Raw genomic sequence first — 26,938 nt, forward strand, 5'->3', positions numbered from 1 at the left:
CTCAGGAAATTGGACCTGAAGTAAGAAGATAGAGATTTCTTAGGATGCCTTGACCCTCAAGTAGCAATATCCAAATAAAAATGGCTTAAAGGAAAGCCATAAACCAAGATAACATTATCTAACAAGAAGTCTGAAGGCAGGGCTTTTCCATTGTCAGTCCAAGGGCTCAATGATACCATCAGATACCTACTCTGCTCTTCTCTCTGTTACACATTCAGCAAGTTTGTGACATCTTTCCTAAGGGTGCTGAAGATGGCTTCAGCAGTTCCAGGGGTCACATGTAGCCATAACTAAGTTCTATGGAGAAACAGCAGTTTCTTCCTGTGCATATCCCGGTGTTAGTGAAGAAACCTTTTCCAAAGGCCTGCCGGCTACCTTCAACTCTCTTAGACCCCAGTAGCTAGGATTGGGTTGGTTACATGCCACGCCCTGGCTGTAAGGGAGGCTACAAGGAAGACTTACTGGCACTTTTGGCCTCTGAAGTACAGGCAGACTGTGCCAGCCAGGAAGAAAGGTAGAAAAGGAATAATTGGTTTTGTTTGTTTGTTTGTTTGTTTTGAGATGGAGTCTTGCTCTTGTTGCCCAGGCTGGAGTGCAATGGTGGGATCTCAGCTCACTGGAACCTCTGCCGCCTGGGTTCAAGCGATTCTCCTGCCTCAGCCTCCCCAGTAGGTGGGATTACAGGCACCTGCCACCACGGCTGACTAATTTTTTGTATTTTTAGTAGAGACGGTTTTTCACCATGTTGGCCAGGCTGGTCTTGAACTCCTGACCTCAGGTGATCCACCTGCCTCAGCCTCCCAAAGTGTTGGGATTATAGGCATGAGCCACTGTTCCCGGCCAGAAGGAATAATTGTTAGACAACTCACAGTGTCTGCCATATTTGCCACAGAAAATAACTGACTTGCTCTGTGCTGTCTTACTGTGATAATATATTTTTTTAACGCAATTTACAAGGGGGGGGAACGTTCTTAAATATGAAACTAGGAATTATGATATTTGCAGTTTCATATTGTATACAGTAAACAGTCTTCAAATTCTGTTTCTCCTTGAGATCTCATACAATGATAACAGTTTTAAAATTATGCCTTCTGTTTTTTGAACAGCTTTTTACTATTGACAGCTTTTAAGGAAGTAGTTTTCATGTTGTCGTGTTTACTCTCTTACTAGACAGGAAGACAGAACAGAAATCCATCCTGAACTTCTGGGGATAATCTGAAGATTATAATGAAATATCAGGTGCTTTAAATGATTTCAACAGACTTTCAGATGAAGTTGCCATTAGCAACTTGTTATCATCAATGTAACACATAGGCAAGTGGATTAAAATAAGAAGGCTAAACTGGCCTTTATGTTGAAATTAGAAGTTTCGTTGTCCTACAGGCAGAAATGACAGTTTCATTGGATTCTCTATGTTACAGTAATATATCATCAGAAGGATAGCTTGGGATGAGACTATTTTGAAGATACATGGGGTGGATATTCAAAGTGCCCTTTGCATAGTTACTGTCCTCCACAGTTTCCCCATTAAATGTTGAATCCTTGTGATTGCATTCTTGGGGGGCCATCGAAAACCAGTGAAGCACAGAGAGACTAATTTTTTTCTATAGATATTAATCTAAAGCAATAATTGGCAAAAAAAAAAAAAAAAAAAGAGATTTAAAATGTAGGATAAAGGCCAGGTGCAGTGGCTCATACCTGTATTCCCAGCACTTTGGGAGGCTGAGGCAGGTGGATCACCGGAGGTCAGAAGTTCAAGACTAGTCTGGCCAACATGGTGAAACCCCATCTCTACTAAAAGTACAAAAACTTAGCTGGGCATGGTAGTGCGCCCTTGTAATCCCAGCTACTGGGGAGGCTGAGGCAGGAGTATTGCTTGAACCTGGAAGGCAGAGGTTGCAGTGAGCCAAGATCTTGCCACTGCACTCCAGCCTGGGCAACAAGAGGGAAACTCCATCTCAAAAAAAAAAGAAAAGAAAAAAGAAAATAATATGGTGCTGTGCTGTAGGATAACAGGGAATACCTACTTTATATAGGGTGTTCAGAGAAGGCCTTGAAAAGAAGAAACATTTAAACTGAAATTAAAGGCTGAGTTGAAGCAACCTATTAAAGAGCTATGGGAAAGGCATCCTAAGTGAAGGAAATGGCGTGTGGAAAAACTGTGATACAGAAAAGACCTTGACATGTTTTAGGAATAGACAGAAATCCAGTGTGACTGTGGTTGTCCTAGTGGAGAATGTTGTGATTTTGGACAGGTGGATAAGCGTCAGATCATATAGGCAAGTGCTTTACATTTTACCTTTTGTGCAGTGGAAAACCCAGTTGGAAGTATAGTAGGCATAAATTTTGTAGACTACATACTTAAATATACAAAGATGTAATTTTCTTTCTTTCTTTCTTCTTTTTTTTTTTTTTTTAGCGATGACTTTTTTTTTTTTTGAGGCAGTCTCACTCTGTCACCAGGCCAGAGTGCAGTGGTGCAATCTCGGCTCACTGCAACCTCTGCCTCCTGGTTTCAGGCAGTTCTCGTGCCTCAACCTCCCAAGTAGCTGGAATTGCAGGTACACGTCATCACACCTGGCTAATTTTTGTTTTTTGCTTTTTTGAGATGGAGTTTCGCTCTTGTTATGCAGGAGTACAATGGCGTGATCTCGGCTCACTGCAACCTTCGCCTCCCAGGTTCAAGTGATTCTCCTGCCTCAGCCTCCCGAGCAGCTGGGATTACAGGCATGTGTCACCATGCCAGGCCAATTTTGTGTTTTTAGTAGAGGTGAGGTTTCTCCATGTTGGTCAGGCTGGTCTCGAACTCCTGACTTCAGGTGATCCGCCCGCCTTGGCCTCCCAAAGTGCTAGGATTACAGGCGTGAGCCACTGCGTTCAGCCTAATTTTTGTATTTTTTAGTGGAGATGGGATTTTGCTATGTTGGCCAGGCTGGTCTCGAACCCCTAACCTCAAGTGATCTACCGCCCCTTGGCCTCCCAAAGTGCTAGGATTACAGGCTTGAGCCACCGTGCCCAGCCTAGAGATGAGGTCTTGCTATGTTGCCCAGGCTGGTCTCCAACTCCTGGACTCAAGTGACCCTCCCACCCCGACCTTTTAAAGTACTGGGATTACAGGTGTGAGCCATTGTGCTTGGCCAACTTCATTTCTAAATAAGTAAAATTTCCTTAGCTCTGTTTCTACTAGGTAATAGAGAACAATCCTGCTAAACAATCTTGCCGCTTTAGGATAAAAAGTCAGTAGCTTCTGATTTAACTAAATTAATTACATGTTAATCTAAACCCTTGATAAATACTTGGTCCTTTGGATAAATATTCAGTTTCCTCACAGAGCCCACCCCTTCCCTTTTTTTTCCTATGGTAGATGGTATTGGTAGAGAAATCTTATAATTTTTCCTGGCATTAAGGGAGAGTTATCTTATCTTTGTGCCGTCCTCTGTCCTTCTGAGCCATTGCAAATGACTGGCTTGGTCTTGAATGGGATTGTCTGCCTCTGCCACTTCTGAGGATGATGTCCCTGCTACTACTGTAGCCCCTGGGCAACACATCTGTGCGTGCTTAAGAGCCTCCTTAATCCCAGGCTCTTTTGGGTATACTGGCCCAATGGTGAGTGCTGATATGCTTGGGACCCTAATAAAACAGCTTTTCAGGAATATGGTTTGGGCATGTCATTGGCTATTATGCCTTTAGCAAGGCATGATATTGTATTAGGTGCAAGGTTTTGCTAAATGGCTACAGTCCCTGGACCATAACTTGGGAAAGGGAAACACAATTATTTCCCATTCTGGGTCCTTCCCCACAAACACTAGAGATTTTTCTTACCCTTCCGCAAATAAGATTTTTTTTTTTTTTGAGACAGAGTTTCATTCTTGTTGCTCAGGCTGGAGTGCAATGGCTCGATCTCGGCTCACTGCAGCCTGTGCCTCCTAGATTCAAGCGATTCTCCTGTCTCAGCCTCCTGAGTAGCTGGGATTATAGGCACTTCTACCACACCCGGCTAATTTTTTGTATTTTTGGTAGAGACAGTGTTTCACCATGTTGTCCAGGCTGGTCTCCAACTCCTGGCCTCAGGTGATCCACCCTCCCTGGCCTCCCAGAGTGCTGGGTTTACAGGCGTGAGCCACCTCACCTGGCCTCTCAAATAAGATTTAGCTCCAGATAGGACAGGAGGTAAAAATTCTAGATTTACACACACTCTTTAACTCTTGTTTTTCTTTGAACTCTTCCCCCAAGTTTTTATGTCATCTTGATCAGTGTGAGAGAACTGTACTTATGTCATCACCTGCCTTTCCTCTGTGCTGGAGTTTACATGACAAACTCTGCCATGAAAGTTTTCTTAATTTGGTTGGTGATAGTTAAAATCACAGTTTTAGAATTTAAAAAGCTGTCTTAGCCGGGTGCAGTGGTATGGTTCTGAGGATTAATTTTATATACACACATATAAACACTCACATACATATTTGAGTTCAAAATGTATGTTACTACATTTTACAAAGGAATAAGTAATTTCATAGATTCTATATCAATATTAAATCTTGGCTGGGTGCAGAGGCTCATGCCTGTAATCCCAGCACTTTGGGAGGCTGACACAGTTAAGATCACTTGAGCCCAGAAGTTTGAGACCAGCCTAGGCAACATAGTGAGACCCTGTCTCTACAAAAAATACAAAAATTAGCTGAGCATGTTGGCACACACCTGTAGCCCCAGCTACTCAGGAGGCTGAGGTGGGAGGATCGCATGAGCCCAGGAGGTTGAGGCTGTGGTGAGCTATGATTCTACCACTGCACTCCAGCTTGGGCAACAAGAGAGAGGCCCTGTCTCTCAAAATAAGTAAATAAATAAATAAAAAGTTCTCTTTTGGCCAGGCACAATGGCTCATGCCTGTAATCCCAGCACTTTGGGAGGCCGAGGCGGGTGGATCACAAGGTCAAGAGTTCGAGACCAGCCTGGCCAACAGGGAAACCCTGCCTCTACTCAAAATACAAAAAATTAGCCGGAAGTGGTGGCGGGTGTCTGTAACACCAGCTATTCGGGAGGCTGAGGCAGGAGAATCACTTGAACCCGGGAGGCAGAGGTTGCAGTGAGCTGAGATTGTGCCATTGCACCCCAGCCTGGGTGACAGTGTGAGACTCCATCTCAAAAAAGAAAAAAAAAGCTCTCTTTTCTCTTAAGCCTGTAGGTCTTATGATTGAAATTTTTAGCTTTCAAGAATTATCATTTTAATGGATCAAAGACCTAAATATAAGAACTGAAACTATAAAATGCTTAGAAGAAAATGTAGGTTTAAATATTCATGAACTTGGATTAGGCAGGTTTCTTAAATATGACTCCAAACATGCAAAAGAACAAATAGATAAATTGGACTTTATTAAAATTAATTTTTTTCTTTTTTTGTGAGATGAGGTCTTGCTCTGTTGCCCAGGCTGGAGTCAGTGGCGCCATCTTGGTTCACTGCAACCTCTGCCTCCCGGGTTCAAGCGATTCTTCTGCCTCAGTCTCCCAAGTAGCTGGGACTACAGGCGCGCACCACCACGGCTGGCTAATTTTTGTATTATTAGAAGAGACGGGGTTTCACCATATTGGCCAGGCTGGTCTCGAACTCCTGACCTCCTGATCTGCCCTCCGTGGCCTCCCAAAGTGCTGGGATTACAGGCGTCAGCCACCGCGCCTGGCCCTTAAAATTAAAAATTTTTTTTAAAGTTTTTATTTTTTTGAGACAGGGTCTCATCATGTTGCCCAGGCTGGAGTACAGTGGCGCCATCATAGCTCACTGCAGTTTCAACTTCTCTAGACTCAAGCAGTCCTCCCACCTCAGCCTTCTGAGTAGCTGGGACTATAGGCATGTGCCAACACATCCCACTAAGTTTTGTATTTTTTGTATTATAGAAATGGGGGCCAGGCCACAGTGCTCACTCCTGTAATCCCAACACTTTGGGAGGCCGAAGTAGACGGATCACTTGAGGTCAGGAGTTCGAGATCAGTCTGGCCAACATGGTAAAACCCCCTGTCTACTAAAAATACAAAAATTAGCTAGGCATGGTGGCACGTGCCTGTAATCCCAACTACTTGAGAGGCTGAGGCACAAGAATCTCTTGAGTCTGGGAGGTGGAGGTTGCAGTGAGCTGAGACCGTGCCACGGCACCCCAGCCTGGTTGACAAGGCAAGACTCTGTCTCAAAAAAAAAGAAAAAAAGAAGTGGGGCTTCACCATGTTGCCTAGACTGGTCTTGAATTCCTGGGCTCAAGCAACCTGCCTGCCTTGGCCTCCCAAAGTGCTGGGATTACAGTTGTGAGCCACTGCACCTGGCCAAAGTTAAAAACTTCTGTGTTTCAAAGGACATCATTAAGAAAGTGAAAAGACAACCTACAGAATGGGATTAAATATTTGCAAATTGTGTATCTGTTAAGGGTCTAGTATTTAGAATATGTAAAGAACTATCACTGCTCCATAAGAAAAAAACAAATAATCCAATTTAAACAATGGGCAGGCCAGGTGCGGTGGCTCATGCCTGTAATCCCAGCACTTTGGGAGGCCAAGGAGGGTGGATCACGAAGTCAGGAGATCGAGACCATCCTGGCTAACATGGTAAAACCCCGTCTCTACTAAAAATACAAAAAAATTAGCTGGGTGTAGTGGCGGGTGCCTGTAGTCCCAGCTACTCGGGAGGCTGAGGCAGGAGAATGGTTTGAACCCAGGAGGCTGCAGTTGCAGTGAGCAGAGATGGCACCACTGCACTCCAGTCTGGGCGACAGAGCGAGACTCCGTCTCAAAAAAAAAAAAAAAAAATGGGCAAAGAATTTGAAGAGATATTTCTCCAAAGAAAATATGCAAATGATGGCCAAATAAACACATGAAATAAACAAATGAAAAGGTGTTGAACATCATTATTCATTAGGGAAATGCAAATAAAAATCACAGTGAGGCCAGGTGTGGTGGCTCATTGCTTATAATCCCAGCACTTTGAGAGACTGAGGCAGGAAGATCACTTGAGCCCAGAAGTTAGAGACCAGCCTGGGCAATATAGGGAGATAGGTGTGGTGGTTTATGCCTGTAGTTCTAGCTAGTCAAGAAGCTGAGGTGGGAGGATCTGCTTGAGCCTGTGCCGTTGAGGCTGCAGTGAGCAGTGATGGTGCCACTGCACTCCAGCCTGGGTGGCAGAGCAAGACCCTGTCTCTAAAATAATAATGATAATAATAATAATAATAATAGAGATACCAATTCACACCCACTAGAATGACTATAATAACTTAAAAAAATCTCAAAAAAAAACAAAAAGCCAAAAAACAAAACCCCAACAACTGTTGGTGAGGATGTGGAGAAATGGGAACTCTTATAGGGTTCCTTACTGATAGGGATGTAAAATGGTACAGATGCTATGGGAAACAGTCTGGCAGTTCCTCAAAAAGTTAAACATACAGTTGCCATATGACACAGCAGTTCCATTCCTAGGTCATCCCAAGAGAAATGACAACATATGTCCATACAAATACTTGTACATGAGTGTTAATAGCAACAATATTCATAATTGTAAAAGAGTGGGAACAACCTAAATGTAGATCAGCTGATGAATGGATAAACAATATGTGGTCCAGCCGGGCGTGGTGGCTCACACCTGTAATCCCAGCACTTTGGGAGGCTGAAGCAGGTGGATCACCTGAGGGTGGACAAGTTCAAGACCAGCCTGACCAACCTGGAGAAACCCCATCTCTACTAAAAATACAAAATTAGCCAAACATGGTGGCGCATGCCTGTAATTCCAGCTACTTTAGGAGGCTGAGGCAGGAGCATCGTTTGAACCTGGGAGGCAGAGGTTGCAGTGAGCCGAGAACATGCCATTGCACTCCAGCCTGGGCAATAAGAGCGAAACTTTGTCTCAAAAAACAAAACAAAACAAAAACAAAAACCAGTATGTGGTCCATCCATACAATGGAGTATTATTCAGCCATAAGAAGGAATGAAGTACAGATTCATGCTGCAACATGGATAAACCTTAAAAACATTATGCTGAGTGAAAGAAGCCACGAAAGATCACATATTGTATGATCCCACTTATATGAAATGTTCAGAACAGGAAATCCATAGAGATAGAAAAGAGATAAATGGTTTCTAGGAGATGGGGAGAGAGGCAATTGGGAATGACTGTTAATAGGTATGGGGTTCCTTTTAGGTGATAGAAATGTTCTGGAATTAGTGTAGATGGTTGCAAAATGTGAATACACTAAAACTACTGAATTGTATGCTTTGAAATGGTAAACTGTATGCTATGTGAATTTTATCTCAATTAAAAAAAATTATAGGCCGAGTGCAGTGGCTCAAGCCTGTAATCCCAGGCTTTGGGAGGCCGAGGCGAGTGGATCACTTGAGGCCAGGAGTTCGAGAACAGCCTGGCCAACATGGCGAAAACCCATCTCTATTAAAAAAACAAAAATTGGCTGGGCGTGTTGGTACATGCCTGTAATCCCAGCTACTGGGGAGGCTGAGGCACGAGAATTATTTGAATCCAGGAGGTGCAGGTTGCAGTGAGTGAAGATCACACCACTGCCCTCCAGCCTAGTCAACAGAACGAGACTGTCTTGGAAAAAAAAAAGAGATAAATTATGGTGTTTGCTTTGGAATTAAATAATTAATAACCTTTAGTAAGGTTTAGTAAAGGTTTAGTAACCTTTAGTTAACCCAGTTAACTTCTGTGTCTTATATTTGTCTTTGTACTGAAGTAGTTGAATGCCACTGACCCACAGAATGAGTTGCCAGAGAACTGGAGCAACATTCTGTTTGTGGGAAAGAGAATACTCTGTTACTACCTTAAAATTAGATTCCCAACATATCAATTGAAGCGTTTTAAATAGTGAGTGATGTATTTCAATTTATATTTATATTATATTTACACTTGATCTTAGCCAAAAGGCTGAGAAGCGATTTTATATTATGTTTATAAAGATCATTTTAGCTTTCTCCTGGAGACTGGATTGTCTCCTGGAGACAAGGTGACATTGGTGAACTTGGTTAGAAAGCCAGTCAAGCCCGTGTATAGTGGCTCACGCCTATAATCCCAGCACTTTGGGAGGCTGAGGCAGGTGGATCATCTGAGGTTAGGAGTTTGAGATCAGCCTGGCCAACATGGTGAAACCCCTTATCTACTAAAAATACAAAAATTAGCCAGGCATGGTGGTGGGTGCCTGTAATCCCAGCTACTCAGGAGATTGAGGCAGGAGAATGACTTGAACTTGGGAAGTGGAGGTTGCAGTGAGCCGAGATCACGCCACTGCACTCCAGCCTGGGTGACAGAGCAAGACTCGGTCTCAAAAAAACAAAAACAAAGAAACAAACAAAAAACCAGTCAAAACTCTAGGGAAGAAATAACAATAGCTATATTATGACATAGTAGTGAGTTGAAGATAATTGAATAGCCAAAATATATTTTGGAGATAGTTTGATATGAGAGGTGAGGAAAAGTTAAGTAGTCATGTGTGGTTCTTTGTTTCTGGCTTTAATAACTCCAGTAGTTCTGGAAGAGACTTAGTGGGAAAATTAAGGACATTTTGGATAAAATGAGTTTGTCCAAATGGGGTTGCCAAGTGGAGAGTTGAGTAAATGAAGCTAGAGCTCAGGAAAGATGTGGACGAGAGTTATAAGTCATAATTATTTATTTATTTATTTTGAGACAGAGTCTCGCTCTGTCACCAGGCTGGAGTGCAGTGGTGCGATCTTGGCTCACTGCAACCTCTGCCTCCAGAGTCAAGTGATTCTCCTACCTCAGCCTCCAGAGTAGCTGGTATTACAGGCACGGCCACCATGCCTGGCTAATTTTTGTATTTTTAGTAGAGATGGGGGTTTCACCATGCTGGCCAGGCTGGTCTTGAACTCCTGACCTCAGGTGATCCTCCTGCCTCGGTCTCCCTAAGTGTTTGGATTACAGATGTGAGCTACTGCGTCCAGCATAAGTCATATTTAAAACAATGGGAATGGGTAGGAACACCTAGGGATAGAGTGTGGGAAATAGAATAGGGCCCAGTATACAACTGTGCCAAATTTCACATGTACAGGTTAGATAGTGGAGTGGGTCAGTTCTGTTGAGAATGCCCTGAAAGTTTGAATAATGATAAGCACGTCCATTTTAACATAATAAGGTAGTGGTGACCTCATTTAACATAATGAGGTAGTTGTAAGAGGAGTTTCAGTGTAGTGGGTTGTCATGGGTTAAAACGTTCAGAGTGTCATGGGTTAAAACGTGAATTGGATATGAGGAAGTGGAGTGTACAAAGATAATTTTCTGAAAGTTTTACTTGGAAGAGGACAAAAAATTGAGACTAGACAGTTTGAGGAGGATGAAAGGTCAAGAATTCTAAGCTAGTGATAAAAATTTCCTCAACATCCATGAATAGGTAATGTAAACACAGTAATCCTGGGATGGATGTGAGAAGAGCAAAGAAAGGAGCCCTGGGGGAATATCAGCTCTAAAGGTTGAGTAGAGAAGGAAGGAGTGATCTGAGAGGTGGAAGGAGGAGTAGGAATTATCATAGAAACTTTAAGCTTCTTGAGGGCTTGTGACTGTGTCATGTTCATCATTTTATCTGAAGTTCTTATCAACAAAGTAGCTTTCAGTAAATATTTATTAAATGAAGACAGAAATGTTAAGAGCCATCTTCAATGTCAAATGTAGCCCACAGTTGAATGAATATGAGGACAGGGAAGTGTCCCTTGATTTTGGTGTTAAGCGGCTGATTGCTGCCTTCTGTAGAACAGCTTCAGTGGAGTCTCCATGATAGAAATAAATGCCAGGTTGCTGAGGACTAAGCATGGATATTTGTTGAGAGTGGAGACAGTAAGTGCAGACATTCTTTTCAGAAAGCTTTGCTCTTTTTGAAGCTTTGCTCATAGAGAGATACGAGATAGTAGGTAGAGGGGCAGGCTGTGTTTAGATGAGAGAGACTTCAGCATGTTTATATGCTAAATGGAAAAGGGAAGAAGGAAGGGAGAAGTTGAAGATGTAGAATAAAGGAGGTGTGTGTGATTGATTGTACATTGTCTTTGAGGTTAGTGGGAATGGAGTGAAGATACTGGGTTGCAGTACAGATGAGAATACAGTTTCCACTGAAGTAGGAATAAAGGAACAATAGATAGTGCAGATGGGGAGGTGTTTGGGTGGCAGGTGAGAATTTGGGATATCAACACTTTATTTTTTTTCAGTGAAGTGGGGATAAGGTCATCCACTGAGATTATAGCGGGGAGGAAATGATGATTGTAGGGGACTGTTTGAGGAGAAAAGGAGAATTTCAAGAAAGCCTCTGAGGGAAGTGAGAGGGCAACCTGAGTGGGAATACTTAGAAAAAATGGAATCATGGATTTTTCATGGCTGTGGTATATATATTTGTATGAATGATTTCCTCCTTCTCTCAGGGCTCAGCAGCCTGGGTGAGCACACAATTGAACAGTTGGATTGATCTTGGCCTGGGTTTTATGTGTCAGTGTGACAGAGAGGGTAAGGAGGCAAGATATTTCAGTAGCGAGAGTGTTTGAAGTGGTGGGCCATTGAGTCTAGGCTGAATAGGGAACAAATGAAACCAGAAGGTGGCTGCTGGGACATGAAGTGGTTGGTGTTCAAGACTGGATAGTGGAATTGAAGATTGAACGGGAGGAGCAGTTGCTGGTTATGACAGAATACAGGATCCAGCTATGGAGTGGGTTTATGAAGTAGAGACAACGTTCCCAAGTCTTTAGTGAACATCAGAGAGTGTCATCTATTAGAACTTTAGCTCTGGCCAGGCAAGGTGGCTCATGCCTGTAATTCCAGCACTTTAGGAGGCCGAGGCGGGCGGATCACCTGAGGTCAGCAGTTTCAGACCAGCCTGACCAACATCGAGAAACCGCGTCCCTATTAAAAATACAAAATTAGCTGGGCATGGTGGTACATGCCTGTAATCCCAGCTACTCGGGAGGCTGAGGCAGGAGAATCGCTTGAACCTGGGAGGTGGAAGTTTCGGTGAGCTGAGATTGCACCATTGCACTCCAGCCTGGGCAACAAGAGTAAAACTCAGTCTCAAAAAAAAAAAAAAAAAAAAAGAAGAACTTTAGCTCAAAGGCAGGTGGTAGCAGATGAGAGGTAAGGAAAATTTAGTGAAGAAAAATTCAGTTTTTAAAAACGTTTTAGGCTGGGCGTGGTGGCTCATGCCTGTAATCCCAGCATTTTGGGAGGCCGAGGTGGGCAGATGGCTTGAGCCCAGGAGTTTGAAACCAGTCTGGGCAACATGGCAAAACCTTGTTTCTACAAAAAATACAAAAAATTAGTCAGGTATGGTGGCATGCACCTGTAGTCCCAGCTACTTGAGAGGCTGAGGTGGGAGGATCTCTTGAGCCCAGGAAGTTGAGGCTGCAGTGAGCTGTGATTGTGCCACTGCACTCCAACCTGGGCAACAGAGGGAAACCCTGTCTCAAAAAACCCAAAAAAACAAAAAACAACATTTTATTTTGGTGATGGAATTCTCTGTTGTTTCGAAGAGTTTTGTTTGTTTTAAAGACATTAACCAGTTTTCTCGAGGGGTATTCTATGAAAAAGTGGGTTCCATCATCCAATAAGTTTGAGAAACTGCAAACTGTATCCCCTTGGTAATTCACAATGAACCTCAACTTAGATTAATAAAGGCTCTGGGAAATGATGTTACTATTAATGATTTAACATTTATTGAGCACTGTCTAAGGCTGTGTTCTAAGGCTCCCACATGCATTATTGTTTCCAGTCTTTACAGCAACTGTCTCATTTAAGTCACATGGCTAAGCTAGAATGGAAGAGCTGGGATTCAAATCCAGAAAGACTTGCTCCATAGGGCTCTCAAGCCTATAACCAGTATGGAAACAGGTTTAACATTAAATCCAGTATTTCCCCATCTTGTTTGGTTATGGAACCTTATTATCTTTTAGTATTTATAGAGAGATTAGTCAGCTGTCCATGGCATGGACCCTGGGAAGTGTTGCCTGAGTCAGTTTACACTGGTGACCGCAGTCTTTTAAACTGCATTGTTTCAGACTGTAACTAGTTTTTTCTAACTTGGTTCTCTGTTGATAATACTTAAATGTTATATTTATTTTTCTATTTGAGAGCCTCGTATTTTGACTTCAAGGCATTTTATATTCCCTTTCACAATGACCTTCCCAGGAATCAAAGATATTGTCATCACCACACATTACATTTGAGGTACTAAAACAGTTTATAATCCAAATAGCTATTTCGCTTTCCTTTCTCTGGTCTAAGATTATCTTATTGTAATTTGTTTTTTAAATTTAGAGACAGGGTCTTGCTATGTTGTCCAGGCCAGTCTCAAACTCCTGAGTAGCTGAAAATATAGGCATGTGTCACCTCAACCAGTTTATTGTAAAATTTTAATGTTTAGAGATCTTGGAGATCATCCATCTTTTATTTTTAACAGTATTTATTTAGTTTTGCAGGTAAAGAAAATGACAGCTATGTAGTGCTGTGGAAATTATAATAATTCATATCCAAGCTTAAATGTCAGCTCCGCCTCTTCACTATAGCTGTGGCCTTAGAAAACCTACTTCATTTCTTGAAACTTGTTTCTTCCTCTAAAAAGATGAGGATAATATCTTGCAGGGTGGCTATGAAAATTAAGACAATTCATACAGTATCTGGCACGTGGAAAGTTCTCAATGTTAATTACCCATTTTTTTCCGTTTAAGGAAATAGTCTCAATCCTATACCATGAATAAATTATGAAAATAGTTAGAAAGGAAACAACAGTTTTAAATGTGAACTGTCTCAGTCTTATGCTGACATCAGCTACATTTCTAGTAAAGTGATGGTGTCATGATACAGGTTGTATTAAGAGTTAAAACCAGTTTCCTTCTGGCTTTCCAACTGACATGATAAGCAAAACCTGCCTGGGCAAACATAGACCTATTTATTGGCTCACTTATTATTAATGTTAAACTAGCTTTGGTGCTGACTTCTCCTGTTCTTGTTTTAAAATTTCACTGTTATCATTTAAAATTTGACAGACCTTCAGAAGCTTCATAGAATGCTTAATGGTTTGAATTGTCTCTAGAACATGTGAAGTATCTTTTCCAAAGTGGTTTTCTCCATCTGTCAGTATGTTCAAAATCGTGTATATAGGGCCGGGCGTCGGTGGCTCACGCCTGTAATCCCAGCACTTTGGAGGCTGAGGTGGGTGGATCACGAGGTCAAGAGATCGAGACCATCCTGGCTAACATGGAGAAAACCCGTCTCTACTAAAAATATAAAAATTAGCTAGCCACGGTGGCGCACACCTGTAGTCCCAACTACTCAGGAGGCTGAGGCAGGAGAATCACTTGAACCTGGGAGGCGGAGGTTGCAGTGAGCCAAGATCACGCCACTGCACTCCAGCCTGGGCAACAGTGCAAGACTGTGTCTCCAAAAAAAAAAAAAAAAAATCATGTATATAGGACAGAATTGCTTATATTTTCACATTTACTGCTGGATGCCTGTTTGGTTTTCATAGCAATCAACTTTTGGAGTTTATGGGCAGTACTTAACATATATAACCTAAGTGTGGATAATTATTTAAAATAAGGCTATTGAAAGAAAAATCTATAGGGATTTCTCAGTTTTCACAACAACAACTCCCTGAGCAAAGAAAAAATAGGTTGGTTTGAGTTGTATGTGATGAGATTTCTAATATTCTATTCGAAATGCCCCCTAGTAAGCACTAGTGATATGTGTTAATGAGCCGAATTTGATTTCCAATTCCAACTCTGTCCCTTGCAAATTCTGTAACCTTGAAGGTTTCTCTACATTTCAGTTTCTTCATATGTAAAAGAGATTACCAATATTTCCCTCCCAAGGCTGCTGTAACAGTAAAGTGTTGAGGTTTTTAATATAGCCAGCACAGCATGTGGCACATAGTAGGCACACAGCCATTCCTTGTTTCTTCCAGACATCTCACTGCATTTTTCAGTAATATTCTTTTCAAGTACGTTCTTCTTTCTCATTCCTTAACATTTAGAAGCTGTATGCAAGAGAGAATATTAATGTTTGCCAAGTAAGCTGAAAATATTTCCTTTGCAGCCCACACTTAAGAGTGTTTTAGGCCGGGCGCTGTGGCTCACGCCCGTAATCCCAGCACTTTGGGAGGCCGAGGTGGGCGGATCACCTGAGGTCAGGAGTTCGAGACCAGCCTCAATATGGAGAAACCCCGTCTCTACTAAAAATACAAAATTAGCCGGATGTGGTGGTGCATGCCTGTAATCCCAGCTACTTGGGAGGCTGAGGCAGGAGAATTGCTTGGACCCGGGAGGCGGAGGTTGCGGTGAGCCGAGATTGTGCCATTGCACTCTAGCCTAGGCAACAAGAGTGAAACTCTGTCTCAAAAAAAAAAAAGAGTGGTTTAGCAAAAAATGATTTTCTGTATGACATACCTTGGTTTAAATCCTGGCTTTTTAATTTTAATTTTTAATTTTTTGAGACAGGGTCTTGCTCTGTGGCCCAGGCTGGGGTGCAGTGATGTGACTCTGCTCACTGCAGCCTCCGCCTCCCAGGCTCAGGTGATTCTCCCACCTGAGCCATCTGAGTAGCTGGGAGTAGAGGTGTGCTCCGCTATGCCTGGCTAATTTTTCTATTTTTAGTAGAGACGGAGTTTCACCATGTTGCCTAGGCTGGTCTCAAAACTCCTGGGCTTAAGCAGTCCACCAGCCTCGGCCTCACAGTGTTGGGATTACAGGTGTGAGCCACCAAGCCCGGCCTGAATCTTGGCTTTTGAATGTACTAGTATTGTGACCTTAGGCAAGCTACTTAACCTATCCATAAAGTATTATGAGGCTAAAATGAGTAATAACATGTATAAAACATCTAGTTCATTGTCTGGTTTGTATATTCCCAAAATAAATGTTATTATTTTAAATGGAAACTTGTTTAATTTGATAATTCATATAATTCATGGCTTTTAAGAGCCTGCTCTACTCAAACCCCGTTAAGAGCAGGCAGGAACATTGTGAACGAATGTTGGGCATATTATTATGCAAGCGACTGAATTTGGCCTTGCCTGTAATCAGGTTCAGCAAAAGTGGTATTTTCTTTTTTTTTTTTTTTTAAATGAGACAGAGTCTCGCCTTGATGGCCAGACTGGAGTGCAGTGGTGTGATCTCGGCTCACTGCATCCTCCGCCTCCTAGGTTCAAGCGATTCTTCCACCTTAGCCTCCCAAGGAGCTGGGATCACAGGTACATGTCACCATGCCTGGCTAATTTTTGTATTTTTTGTAGAGATGGGGTTTCGCCATGTTGGCCAGGCTGGTCTTGAACTCCTGATCTTCAGTGATCTGCCTGCCTTGGTCTCCCAAAGTTCTGGGATTACAGGCGTGAGCCACTGAACCTGGCCAAAAGTGGTATTTTCTATTGCATTTGAGGTAACAGAAATTGATGGGCTTGTTATTGCATTTGGCGTGGCTTTTTTTTTTTTTTTTTCCCCGTGTTGTCTTTCTCCACTGACTGTCAAAAAAAAAGGCTACATTCATCAGTGCCACAAGAGAGATTCATGATTCCCAAGTGCTACAGCAGACCAAGGTATATTTTGGTATCTAAAAAGTTTTTCATCTGTTGCTGATCTTGTTTATTAGAAATAAATATGTTACTCTCCTGTATTAAAATTTAACACAATATTGGCAAGCTAAATTTAATCAAATATTCTGCCCATTTTAAAATTCACTTCCTAGCCTGTCCATCCTTCCTTATTTTGTTGTTGTTTGATTTTGTTTTATTGTATGCTTTTAGCAGCCTGAAGCCATAGTTTTTAGTTTCTGTCTGTAGTGATAAGTGGAAAGGAGGGATGAGGAAGGGGCTTTACTGGCCCAACCAGAAATAGAAACTAAGAACCCAGGACTGTATTATCTCCCTTGGACACCCAACACTATATAAAATTGATTCCTGCCCTGGCAGACTAAGCATTGGAAAGCTGGTGCTAAGAGTGTTATGAGAATTCCTAATAAATAGAAAAGCTCAAGGATTGACATTATAGTAAAAGATTTCATTTTGAAATGTTTATAATTTACTTATCAAGTTAACAATAAGGTGTTTTTATTTATTTATTTATTTTTATTTTTATTTTATTTTTTCAGACGGAGTCTTGCTCTGTCGCCCAGGCTGGAGTGCAGTGGCTTGATCTTGGCTCACTGCAAGCTCTGCCTCCCAGGTTCACGCCATTCTCCTGCCTCAGCCTCCCGAGTAGCTGGGACTACAGGCACCTGCCACCATGCTCGGCTAATTTTTTGTATTTTTAGTGAAGACGGGGTTTCACCATGTTAGCCAGGATGGTCTCAAACTCCTGAACTCGTGATCTACCCGCCTCGGCCTCCCAAAGTGTTGGGATTACAGGCGTGAGCCACTGTGCCTGGCCTTTTTTTGATATTTTTAGTAGAGACGGAGTTTCACCATGTTAGCTAGGCTGGTCTTGAACTCCTGACCTCAAGGCCTGCCTTGGACTCCCAAAATGCTGGGATTACAGGCGTGAGTCTCAATAAGATTTTTAAAGGGATACCAAAATAATCAACATTTATTTTAGAAGGTGACTTTCTTCAATGAGATGTCAATGTCTACTTTCTGTTATGTAGTGCTATTGTTTCTTTTTTCTTTTTTTTCTAAGTCAGGGTCTCACTCTGTCACCCAGGCTGGAGTACAGGGGCATGATCTCGGGTCACTGCAACCTTCACCTCCCAGGTTCAACCAATTCTTTCACCTCAGCCTCCAGGGTAGCTGGAACTACAGGTGTGCAGGCCTCGCTAAGTTTTGCATTTTTAGTAGTTGTTGGCCAGGCTGGTGTACTGTTTATTGATTGAGATCTATATTTACACAGCATAAAAGTCTCAGTTGCATTAAGTACATTCACATTGTTATGCAACCATCACCACTATCTAGTTCCAGAATTTTGCTGTCACCCTAAAAGAGCTTTTATATATGTCCCCACCAAATCTTATGTTGAATTGTAATTCCCAGTGTTTTGAGGTGGGGTCTGGTGAGAGGTGTTTGGGTCATGGGGCAGATCCCTCATGGCATAGTGTTGTCCTCGCAGTAGTGAGTGAGTTCTCACGATCTCCTTACTCCATCCACCTACTTCTCCTAAAACTTTGAAATACGCTTGGAATTGAAAGTGTTTAGTTTGGTTTGAGGATAGTTATCTAAAAGTGACATACAGGGCTCCTGCTTTGCTCTTCCTTAGTGAATTTCCTATTTTATTACACAGTTTACTAATACAGAGGACTTGAGTTTTGTTATTTCCATGGAAAACATTATTGAATCTAAATTTAACTAGAGATGTGTAGTTCAGGGAGGGAGAGTGGTTTTATAATATGAATCTTGGATTTGAAATGAACTTAAAGCAAATGAATGAAAATTGATTAATTATATGTCTGAAATAATGCATGTTTTTGTGAATAAAAATTGATATAATAAAGTTTAAAGTGACAGGAGTAGATATAACTAATTGTATTTACAATTTCTTGGATGTAAAATAACATTTTTGAAAAATATTATACAACGACCTCACATACAATGACCTCACTTAATCTATGTGAGGCTATACACAATGGCTCATGCCTGTAATCCCAGCACTTTGGGAGGCTGAGGCAGGTGATTGCTTGAGCCCAGGGGCTTAAGACCAGCCTGGGAAACATGGTGAGACCCTGTCTCTACAAAAAATAAAAAAAATCAGCTGGGCATGGTGAGGCGCACCTTTGGTCCCAACTACTTGGGATGCTGAGGCAGGAGGATCACTTGAGCCCAGGAGGTTGAGGCTGCAGTGAGCTGTGATCGCACCACTGCACTCCAGCCTGGGTAACAGAATGAGACCCTATCTCAAAAAAAGAAAAAAGTCTATGTGGAAGACACCACGTTAATTGTGTTGGGTGGTTTAGAGATGTTTCTATCTCCTTCACTGATGACAGTGTGTCTCTGCTGCTGTCGCTCACTGGTGATTATCAACTCAACCTCTTATATTTGTTTTGACAAATATTTATACATCCTTTGTAAATTTGCATGAGATAAAGTCATTATAGTTAAAAAAATTTTTTTTTTTGTGAGACAGAATCTTGCTCCATTGACTAGGCTGAGTGCAATGACATCATCATGGCTCACTGTAGCCTGAACCTCCTGGGCTCAGTTGATCCTCCTGAGTAGCTGAAACTACAGGTGCATGCCACCATGCCCAGCTCGTTTTTTATTTTTTGTGGAGACAGGGTCTCACTGTGTTGGCAGGCTGGTCTCAAACTCCTGGGTTCAGGTGATCCTCCTGCCTCAGCCTCCCAAAGTGTTAGGATTTCAGGTGTGAGCCACCATGCCTGTCCTATGAAGTCATTACAAAGAAATTAAATTAATTGGTTTCATTGGCAGTATTGAATTTCAAAGCAGAAAGGGTGCTTAAGAGAAATAATGCCTTTGGAGTAATTTCTGATGCTAGGTGAAACTCATATCTCATTTAAGGTGTCCCATCTAAATTTTATGTTTGGATGATTATCAATTATTCCTTAAAGCTTGAAGTGAACTCTGGCTCTCTAGGATAAATTAATCTTTATTCCTTTAATCTTTATTCCCTTAGGGATATATTAAAAGGATCAAATTTTTTTTAGAGTAATATAAAATTAAGGGATTTCTTTTGTTAGGTGAATTTCTCAGGTTTTAAGATATCAGTATCATTGTGGATATTGACTACATTGTCTACTAAATTCTGTGATTTTAACTTATAATTCTCAGTAATTGGCTGGGTGTGGTGGCTGACGCCTGTAATCCTAGCACTCTGGGAGGCCAAGGCAGCAGATCACCTGAGGTCAGGAGTTGGAGACCAGCCTGGCCAACAGGGTGAAACCCCGTCTCTACTAAAAATACAAAAAAATGAGCCGAGCGTGGTGGCGGGTGCCGGTAATCCCAGCTACTGGGGAGGCTGAGGCAGGAGAATTGCTTGAACCCAAGGGGTGGAGGTTGCAGTGAGCCGAGAACGTGCCATTGCACTTCAGCCTGGGTGACAAGAGTGAAACTCCATTTCAAAAATAAATAAATAAATAATAAAAATAAAAATACAAAAATTAGCTGGGCATGGTGGCGGGTGCCTGTAATCCCAACTACTCAGGAGGCTGAGGCAGGAGAATCGTTTGAACCCGGGAGGCAGAGGTTGCAATGAGCCGAGATCACGCCACTGCACTCCAGCCTGGGCTACGAGAGTGAGACTCCATTTCAAAATAATAGTAATAATAATTCTCAGTAATTTTTGCAATTTTTTTGGTACCTAAAATAATTTCTGTTATTGTGTTGGATAACTTTGTCAACTTCACTTTCGGAATATCTAAATATAGGTAGCTGCATTCGAACCAGAGGAATATTGGGTTTTTTTGTTGTTGCTTAATTTTGAGGCACCCTTGCTTTGTCACTCAGACTGGAGTACATTGGCACAATCATGGCTCACTGCAGCCTTGACCTTCTGGGCTCGTGTGATCCTCCCAACCCAGCCTCCCAAGTAGTTGGGACTAAAGGTGTGCACCACCATGCCTGGCTAATTTTTAAATTTTTTTGTAGGGATGGAATTTTGCTATGTCACCTAGGCTGCTTTCGAACTCCTAGGCTCAAGCAGTCCTCCCACCTTGGCCTCCCAAAGTGCTGGGATTACAGGTATGAGCCACCACACCCAGTTGAGAAATACTGGGTTTTAATCAAGATTGTTGTCTGAATATTGAGTCTTAATGACTTTTTTTACTTTGTTTTTTGGCCATAGTTATTAAGTTTGCAGTTGATAACCTTCTGTACTAACTAGAAGTAGTATAGAAACTGCAAATAAAAAAAAAAACCCAGGTAAAATGTTGATGGCTGCTATTTTTATTTAAGGTATTAGTAAAGGAAAAGAAGTCAGGGACATTGTGGAGGTCAAGTTTTATATTATTAAAATCCAACTTCATGATTTATACATACTTAGAAATAGTAAAAGTGGTGTGTGACCAAAATATGATTTCTAGGAGGAATGACTGTTACATCCGTGGAACAGCTGTGTACACTTTATTGTTCTTGGTGCTTAAACTTTAGTTGTCCTGCTAAGATAAAGGAGGACAGTCTTTCAGTTGGAAATCATAATGTATTTCTCCACTGAAACAGTATGGTTTGAACAGTGCTGTATATTCTTACTCATTATTCCTTAAATGAATATTTTAAGCTCCTGATAAAAGGCAGGTACTGTGTTATATGCTGTTTGTGTTACCAGAATACAAAGATGAAGAGAACAAAGTATTACACAATTCCTAATCTCACATAAATGCTATTTTTTTTTTTTTGCTAGCTGTGGGGAGCACAAAATAAGTGGTTGAAAGTCATCTGACACAGTTACATTTATTCCTTTCCTTTTCCATGGCTCTTAGGAATAAATTGTTCTACTCTATGGATTAAATTGCCCTTTGTTTATTGCCTGGGATCCCAACTTTATTTCATAATTTTATTTCTTTGAGGAAATGTTTCACAAGTTTTATAACAAAGTATAACTCAATTTGGAGAACACAATCTATGCATAAGTTGGAGGCTACCTATTGTGAAATGGAAAAATGCTTGTCCTAGCATTACTGAGTTAATGTATAGCTGGTAGAAAGTTTTCACTTTTAATTGCTAACTTGCCTAGTGAGAGTAAAAGATTGATTATGGCAACTAAAAAGTATAAAAACTACCTGAGTAGTTTTTAGGTATAGTCAGTTCTTCAGTAGAACAAGAATCTTTAGAAATAACTTTCACTAATTCTTTACTAGTTGGTTTTCCTATTTCTCTTGGATATGGATCATCATCAGAATGCTTTTTGTCCCTTTACCCGCCCCCCCGTCCCCCACTTTTTTGTTGGGAGGCTTATGTGAGAGCATTAGAGGCCTTGAATGTTTGGGTAGACAAGGTAAGTATTCAAATAAACGTTTCAAGATCATTGTGACAGTGAAATTATTTGATATGAAAAAGGATCTCAGTTATTAGAAAAAACACAACTGTGTTAATACTGACAGCCAGCATTGCTGTAAGTGTTTTGTGTGCATTATCTCACTTAAGCTTTACAATAGTCCTAAGAGAGGAATGCTGTGGTTATTACACGCACTTGACAGACCAGGGAGCAGAAGCACAGAAACCCAAGGATTTCTGCCGTCAATTTCATGCATTTGGCTAGAGTTATGATGTCGTGCAGTAATGTTCCTTCTTTTTGCCTCTAATTCATTTTTATGTTTTTCTTTTACAGGGCAATTTTGTTAGATTTAGTTTCCAGGGGTCAGGTTCGTTTGGGTTTTATGTCCTTGGGAAATCCTCAGTACCTTATTTCCCATATTCCATATTTTTTAATCTTAATTTTTTTTCCCCTCAAATGTTATACAGTTTAATGAGTCAAGTGGCCTTTCAGGGATTGTTAAAACAAACAGTAATTCTCAGCCTCCACCTTCATTTCCTCCTCTCATAGGTAACCATCCTCAACTCATAGGTATTTGGAATTTACCTGTGATTTTTCAAGCAACATTTAAAAAATTGATTTACTTGAATTTTCAGTTTAGAACATAAATTATTTGCATGATTTGCTGTGCCTTTGTGACTAACTCAACCTAAACATTCTATCAGTTGTCCAAATTTCCCATTTTCTTTCAAATTTCCCATTTCCTTCATCAGTTTCATCATCTTGAAGAAGCCTTTTCCAGAGCACAGTGCTCCAACATGGAGTAGTCTCTGTTTTCTCATAGTGCCCAGCAATCATCCTAGGAATTCTCTTTTCTTTTCTCCTGCATTGGCACTTCTGTTTCTTCTCCTCTTATGTCTTCCTGTTTCATGGGAGGCAAATATTTGATACCTTATGTTTTTTGAAAACACTTTATTTTCCTCTCACCCTTCATTAGTGGTTTCACTGTATGTAACATTGAGATTGATGATTTTGCTCCATTGTCTTCTAGCTTGTGTTACGCCTGTTGAAAGTACAAAATCATTCTGGAAGCTTATCTATTGTTAGCTATTTCCCTCTTCTGGAAGCTCGTAGGATCTCCCCTTTGTTTCCACTGTTCTGAAATTTGTAAATGATACGCTTTAATATGGTTGTACTGTATTTTAAACAATTACACTCTGCACTCAGTATTTTTTTGTTGTTGTTTTTGTTTTTTAATTTTTAAATTTGTTTATATATTTTTAAATTTATTGTTTTTGTTTGTTTTTTGAGACGGAATCCCACTCTCGCCCAGGCTGGAGTGCAGTGGCATGATCTTGGTGCACTGCAACAACCTCCGCCTCCTGGGTTCAGGTGATTCTGGTGCCTCAGCCTACCCAGTAGCTGGAATTACAGGCGTGCATCACCACGCCAAGCCAATTTTTGTTTTTTGTTTTGTTTTGTTTTTTGAGACAGAGTATCACTCTGTTGCCCAGGCTGGAGTGCAGTGGCGTGATCTCGGCTCACTGCAACCTCTGCCTACTAGGTTAAAGCCATTCTCATGTCTCAGCCTCCCGAGTGCTGAGATTAGAGGTGTACCACCACGACTGGCTAATTTTTTTGTATTTTTAGTAGAGACGGGGTTTCACCATGTTGGGCAGGCTGGTCTTGAACTCCTGACCTGAAATGATCCACTCACCTCGGCCTCCCAAACTGCTGGGATTATGGGCGTGAGCCACTGTGCCTGGCTTCGCTCAGTGTTTTCAGTTACATTGTTTAGTTTTGGGACATTTTCTTGAATTATTTCACTAATTTTTTTTCCTCTCTGTTTTCTCCCGTGGATTCCCCATTGCATAGATGCTGAATTATCTTGACTGGACCTCCAGTTTTTTCTTCTTTATTCTGTTGCCATCTCTTTGATTCCTTATTCTTTCTGATAAATTTTCCTAAGTTTAATTTCCAAGGGCTCTTTGGAAAAGTATCGATTTTTTTCATGGATGGAGTATCTACTCTTTCGAGACAGGGTCTTGCTCTGTCGTGGCTCACTACAGCCTCGATTGCTCAGGCTCAAGCGATCCTCCTGCCCTAGCCCTCCCAGTAGCTGGTACTACAGGCCTGCACCGCCAAACCTAGCTAACTTTTTTTATTTTTAGTAGACAAGGTCTCGCTGTGTTGCCCAGACTGGTCTCGAACTCCTAAGCGCCAAGCATTTCTCTTGCCTCAGCCTCCTAAAATTCTGGGATTACAGTGGAGTATCTTCTGTATTCTTTCCATGGACACTAATGATGGGGTATAAAATTCCTTTTATTTATTTATTTTTTTATTGACATCAGAAATTCCTGCTCATAAAATTCTTTTTAAATTTTAAGTTTTTTTCTTCCCACAGTTGTCCATGTTTCCTCCAAGTTCCTTTTCTATTTTTTGTTTTCCTTTGTTTTCTTTTTGTGGTAGTTGCTTTCCTCAGATGAGTGGTAATCCTTGGCTATTTGCAGTTATGCCTCTAAAAGCTGACTGGAAGCTCTTAGTACCTCATTGGTACTTGTTGACTAGAGTTCACCCTAGGGTGATCTATCTATGTCATTTGCTGGGGCACCCTTCATGTCAGCTTCTGATTACTTTTCCCTTTTCTGAAAAGGGAGAGAGGTCTTTTAATTTCCTGTCTGGTGGGAGGAGGTCTGTATGCCACTTCTGTGGGAGAGTGAGGGAAGCAGGGCAGTGAGGATTTCAGTATTCAGTACATATGTGTTTTCTTAAGGCCTCTGTTTTCATTAAGCCTCCCCTGCACCAATGTGCTTTATGTTCCCCTGCTCTGAAATCCTCTTGAGGAAATAATCCTCTAGAATTTTGCCTTGGTGAGAAAAGCATAGTAACCTAACCATGTGGTATTTAGGAAGGTACTGAGAGATTGAGCAGTTTCCTAAGGAGCTTTCAGCCAGCCTTCTTTATTTAGTGCTCCCTCCACACCTGTTTCTACAGGTGCCGTTACCAGTTCCTGAGCCTTTTGAGGATTCTGTGGATGAAGGTTGGTTTTTGGCTTTCCATACTGATGGTTTCTTGGATCTGCTATGTCAGTTACCATTTATGCATTTGCTTTCTAGTTTTTAAGTTTTATTTATGCCTTAAAAATACCTGATGAGGGCCAGGCGTGGTGGCTCAGGCCTGTAATCCCAGAACTTTGGGAGATCGAGGCAGGTGGACTGCTTGAGTCTGGGAGTTTGAGAGAAGCCTGGGCAACATAGCAAAACCCCATCTCTACTGTAGAAAAATTAACCCGGTGTGGTGGTGCATGCCTGTAGTCCCAGCTACTTGGGAGGCTGAGGTGGGAGGATCGTGTGAGCCTGGGAGGTGGAGGTTGCAGCGTGCTGAGATCATGTCACTGCACTCCATCCTGGGTGACAGCGTGAGACCCCATCTCAAAAACAAAAAACCCCTAAAAACCTTATTAGTATTTTAGCACAATTTGGGGAAGAAATGAAGTTAAATATGTATGTTCCATCTTCTCTTTACCCGGAACCTATTTCTAATTTTTTTTTGTTAAGCATCTTTTTTATTGTGGTAAAATATACATACAATTTATTATTTAAAAGTATATAGTTCAGTGACATGAAGTACATTTACAGTGTTTTACAGCCATCACTACTTTCTAGTTCTAGAACTTTTCTATCACACCAAAAAGAAACCCCATACTCATTAAGCAGTCACTCCCCATTCCTTCCCTCCCCTAGACCCTGGCAGCCACGAATGTGTTTTTGTTTCTATGGATTTGCCTTTTGTGGATGTTTCATATAAATGAAGTCATTCAGTATGCGGCCTTTTGTCAGATGTTTTCATTTACCATTATATTTTTGTGGTTCATTTATGGTATAGCATAGATCAGTGCTTCCTTCTTTTTTATGGCTGAATAATTTTCATTGTATGGATATATCACATTTTGTTTATCTGTTCATCAGTTGATGAACTTTTGGGTTGTTTCTGCTTTTTCTGGCTATTGTAAGTAGTGCTGTTATGAACACTGATGTACAACTTTTTGGGGTGAATATTTGCTTTTATTCTTTTGGGTATATACCTCGGTGTGGAATTGCTGGATCATATATGGTAATTCTGTCTTTAACTTAATGAGGAACTGCCAATCTGTTTTCCTCAGTGACTGTACCATTTTATATTCCTATTAGCAATACACAAGTGTCCCAATTTCTCCACATTTTTGCCAACACTGTTTTCCACTAAAAAATTTTTATTATAGTCATTCTAGTGGGTGTAAAGTGGTATCTTTTTGTTTTGATTTGCATTTCCCCTGTAACTAATGACATTGAGCCTCTTTTCATGTGCTTGTTTGCCATTTGTATATCTTCTTTAGAGAAATGTCTAAGTCCTTTGCCCACTTTAAATTGTGTTGTCTTTGTGTTGTAGAGTTGTAAGAGTTCTTTACACATTCTGGATACTAGACATGATTTTTAAATTTAGGTACATGATTTTCAAATCTTTTGCCTCTAGATGTTTTTTACTTTTTTATTTTTGATCCTTGAACTCATCTATATTCTGTGGTTGTGATGTAATGATGACAGAATTGGTGTCATTTGTGTTTATTTACCAGGTTATTTGGAAGGATTATATTTTAGGTGCTCTCCTCTCCCCCAGTAAATGGTATTATGACACAAGGTTTATAAAGGACTGATAAGAAATTACTAAAGACAGAAAGGGAAGTTGGCCTGCTTCCAAAATGTGGTCCCAGCAGAAGTGAAGTTAGTTACACCAGTAACTACAGTCAAAAAGCTATTTTTATCCATGATAATGTATTTGTTGTTATTAATATTAAAGATTTATATTTTGCCAGGTGCAGTGGCTCACTTCTATAATCCCAGCACTTTGGGAGGCTCAGGCGGATGGATCACTTGAGCTCAGGAGTTTGAGACACCCAGGGCAACATGGTGAAACCCCATCTCTACAAAAAAATGAAAAATTAACCAGGCTTGGTGGTGCGTGCCTGTAGTCCTAGCTACTCGTAAGTCTGAGGTGGGAGGATAGCTTGAGCCCAGGAGGTCAAGGCTGTGGTGAG

At 41.2% G+C, this 26,938-nt stretch overlaps 1 protein-coding gene across 6 annotated transcripts in view; it reads left to right on the plus strand.

Annotated features, from left to right (window-relative positions):
* SHLD2 (shieldin complex subunit 2) overlaps window positions 1-26,938 on the plus strand; it is a 93,197-nt gene that overhangs the window by 10,613 nt on the left and 55,646 nt on the right. The window contains exons 3-4 of one of the 6 annotated variants that reach the window (XM_054436250.2): window positions 24,859-24,904; window positions 26,717-26,858. The exons of 4 other annotated variants lie outside the window; for them this stretch is intronic. In XM_054436250.2, the coding sequence (XP_054292225.1) occupies window positions 24,859-24,904; window positions 26,717-26,858 (188 nt within the window). Of the gene's footprint in view, window positions 1-1,175; window positions 1,240-24,858; window positions 24,905-26,716; window positions 26,859-26,938 lie in introns of those variants that run through there. One more of the 6 variants, XM_063669856.1, reaches the window with a different exon arrangement.

The sequence above is a fragment of the Pongo pygmaeus genome, chromosome 8, assembly GCF_028885625.2.
Source record: "Pongo pygmaeus isolate AG05252 chromosome 8, NHGRI_mPonPyg2-v2.0_pri, whole genome shotgun sequence".
In the NCBI taxonomy this organism is placed as follows: domain Eukaryota; kingdom Metazoa; phylum Chordata; class Mammalia; order Primates; family Hominidae; genus Pongo; species Pongo pygmaeus.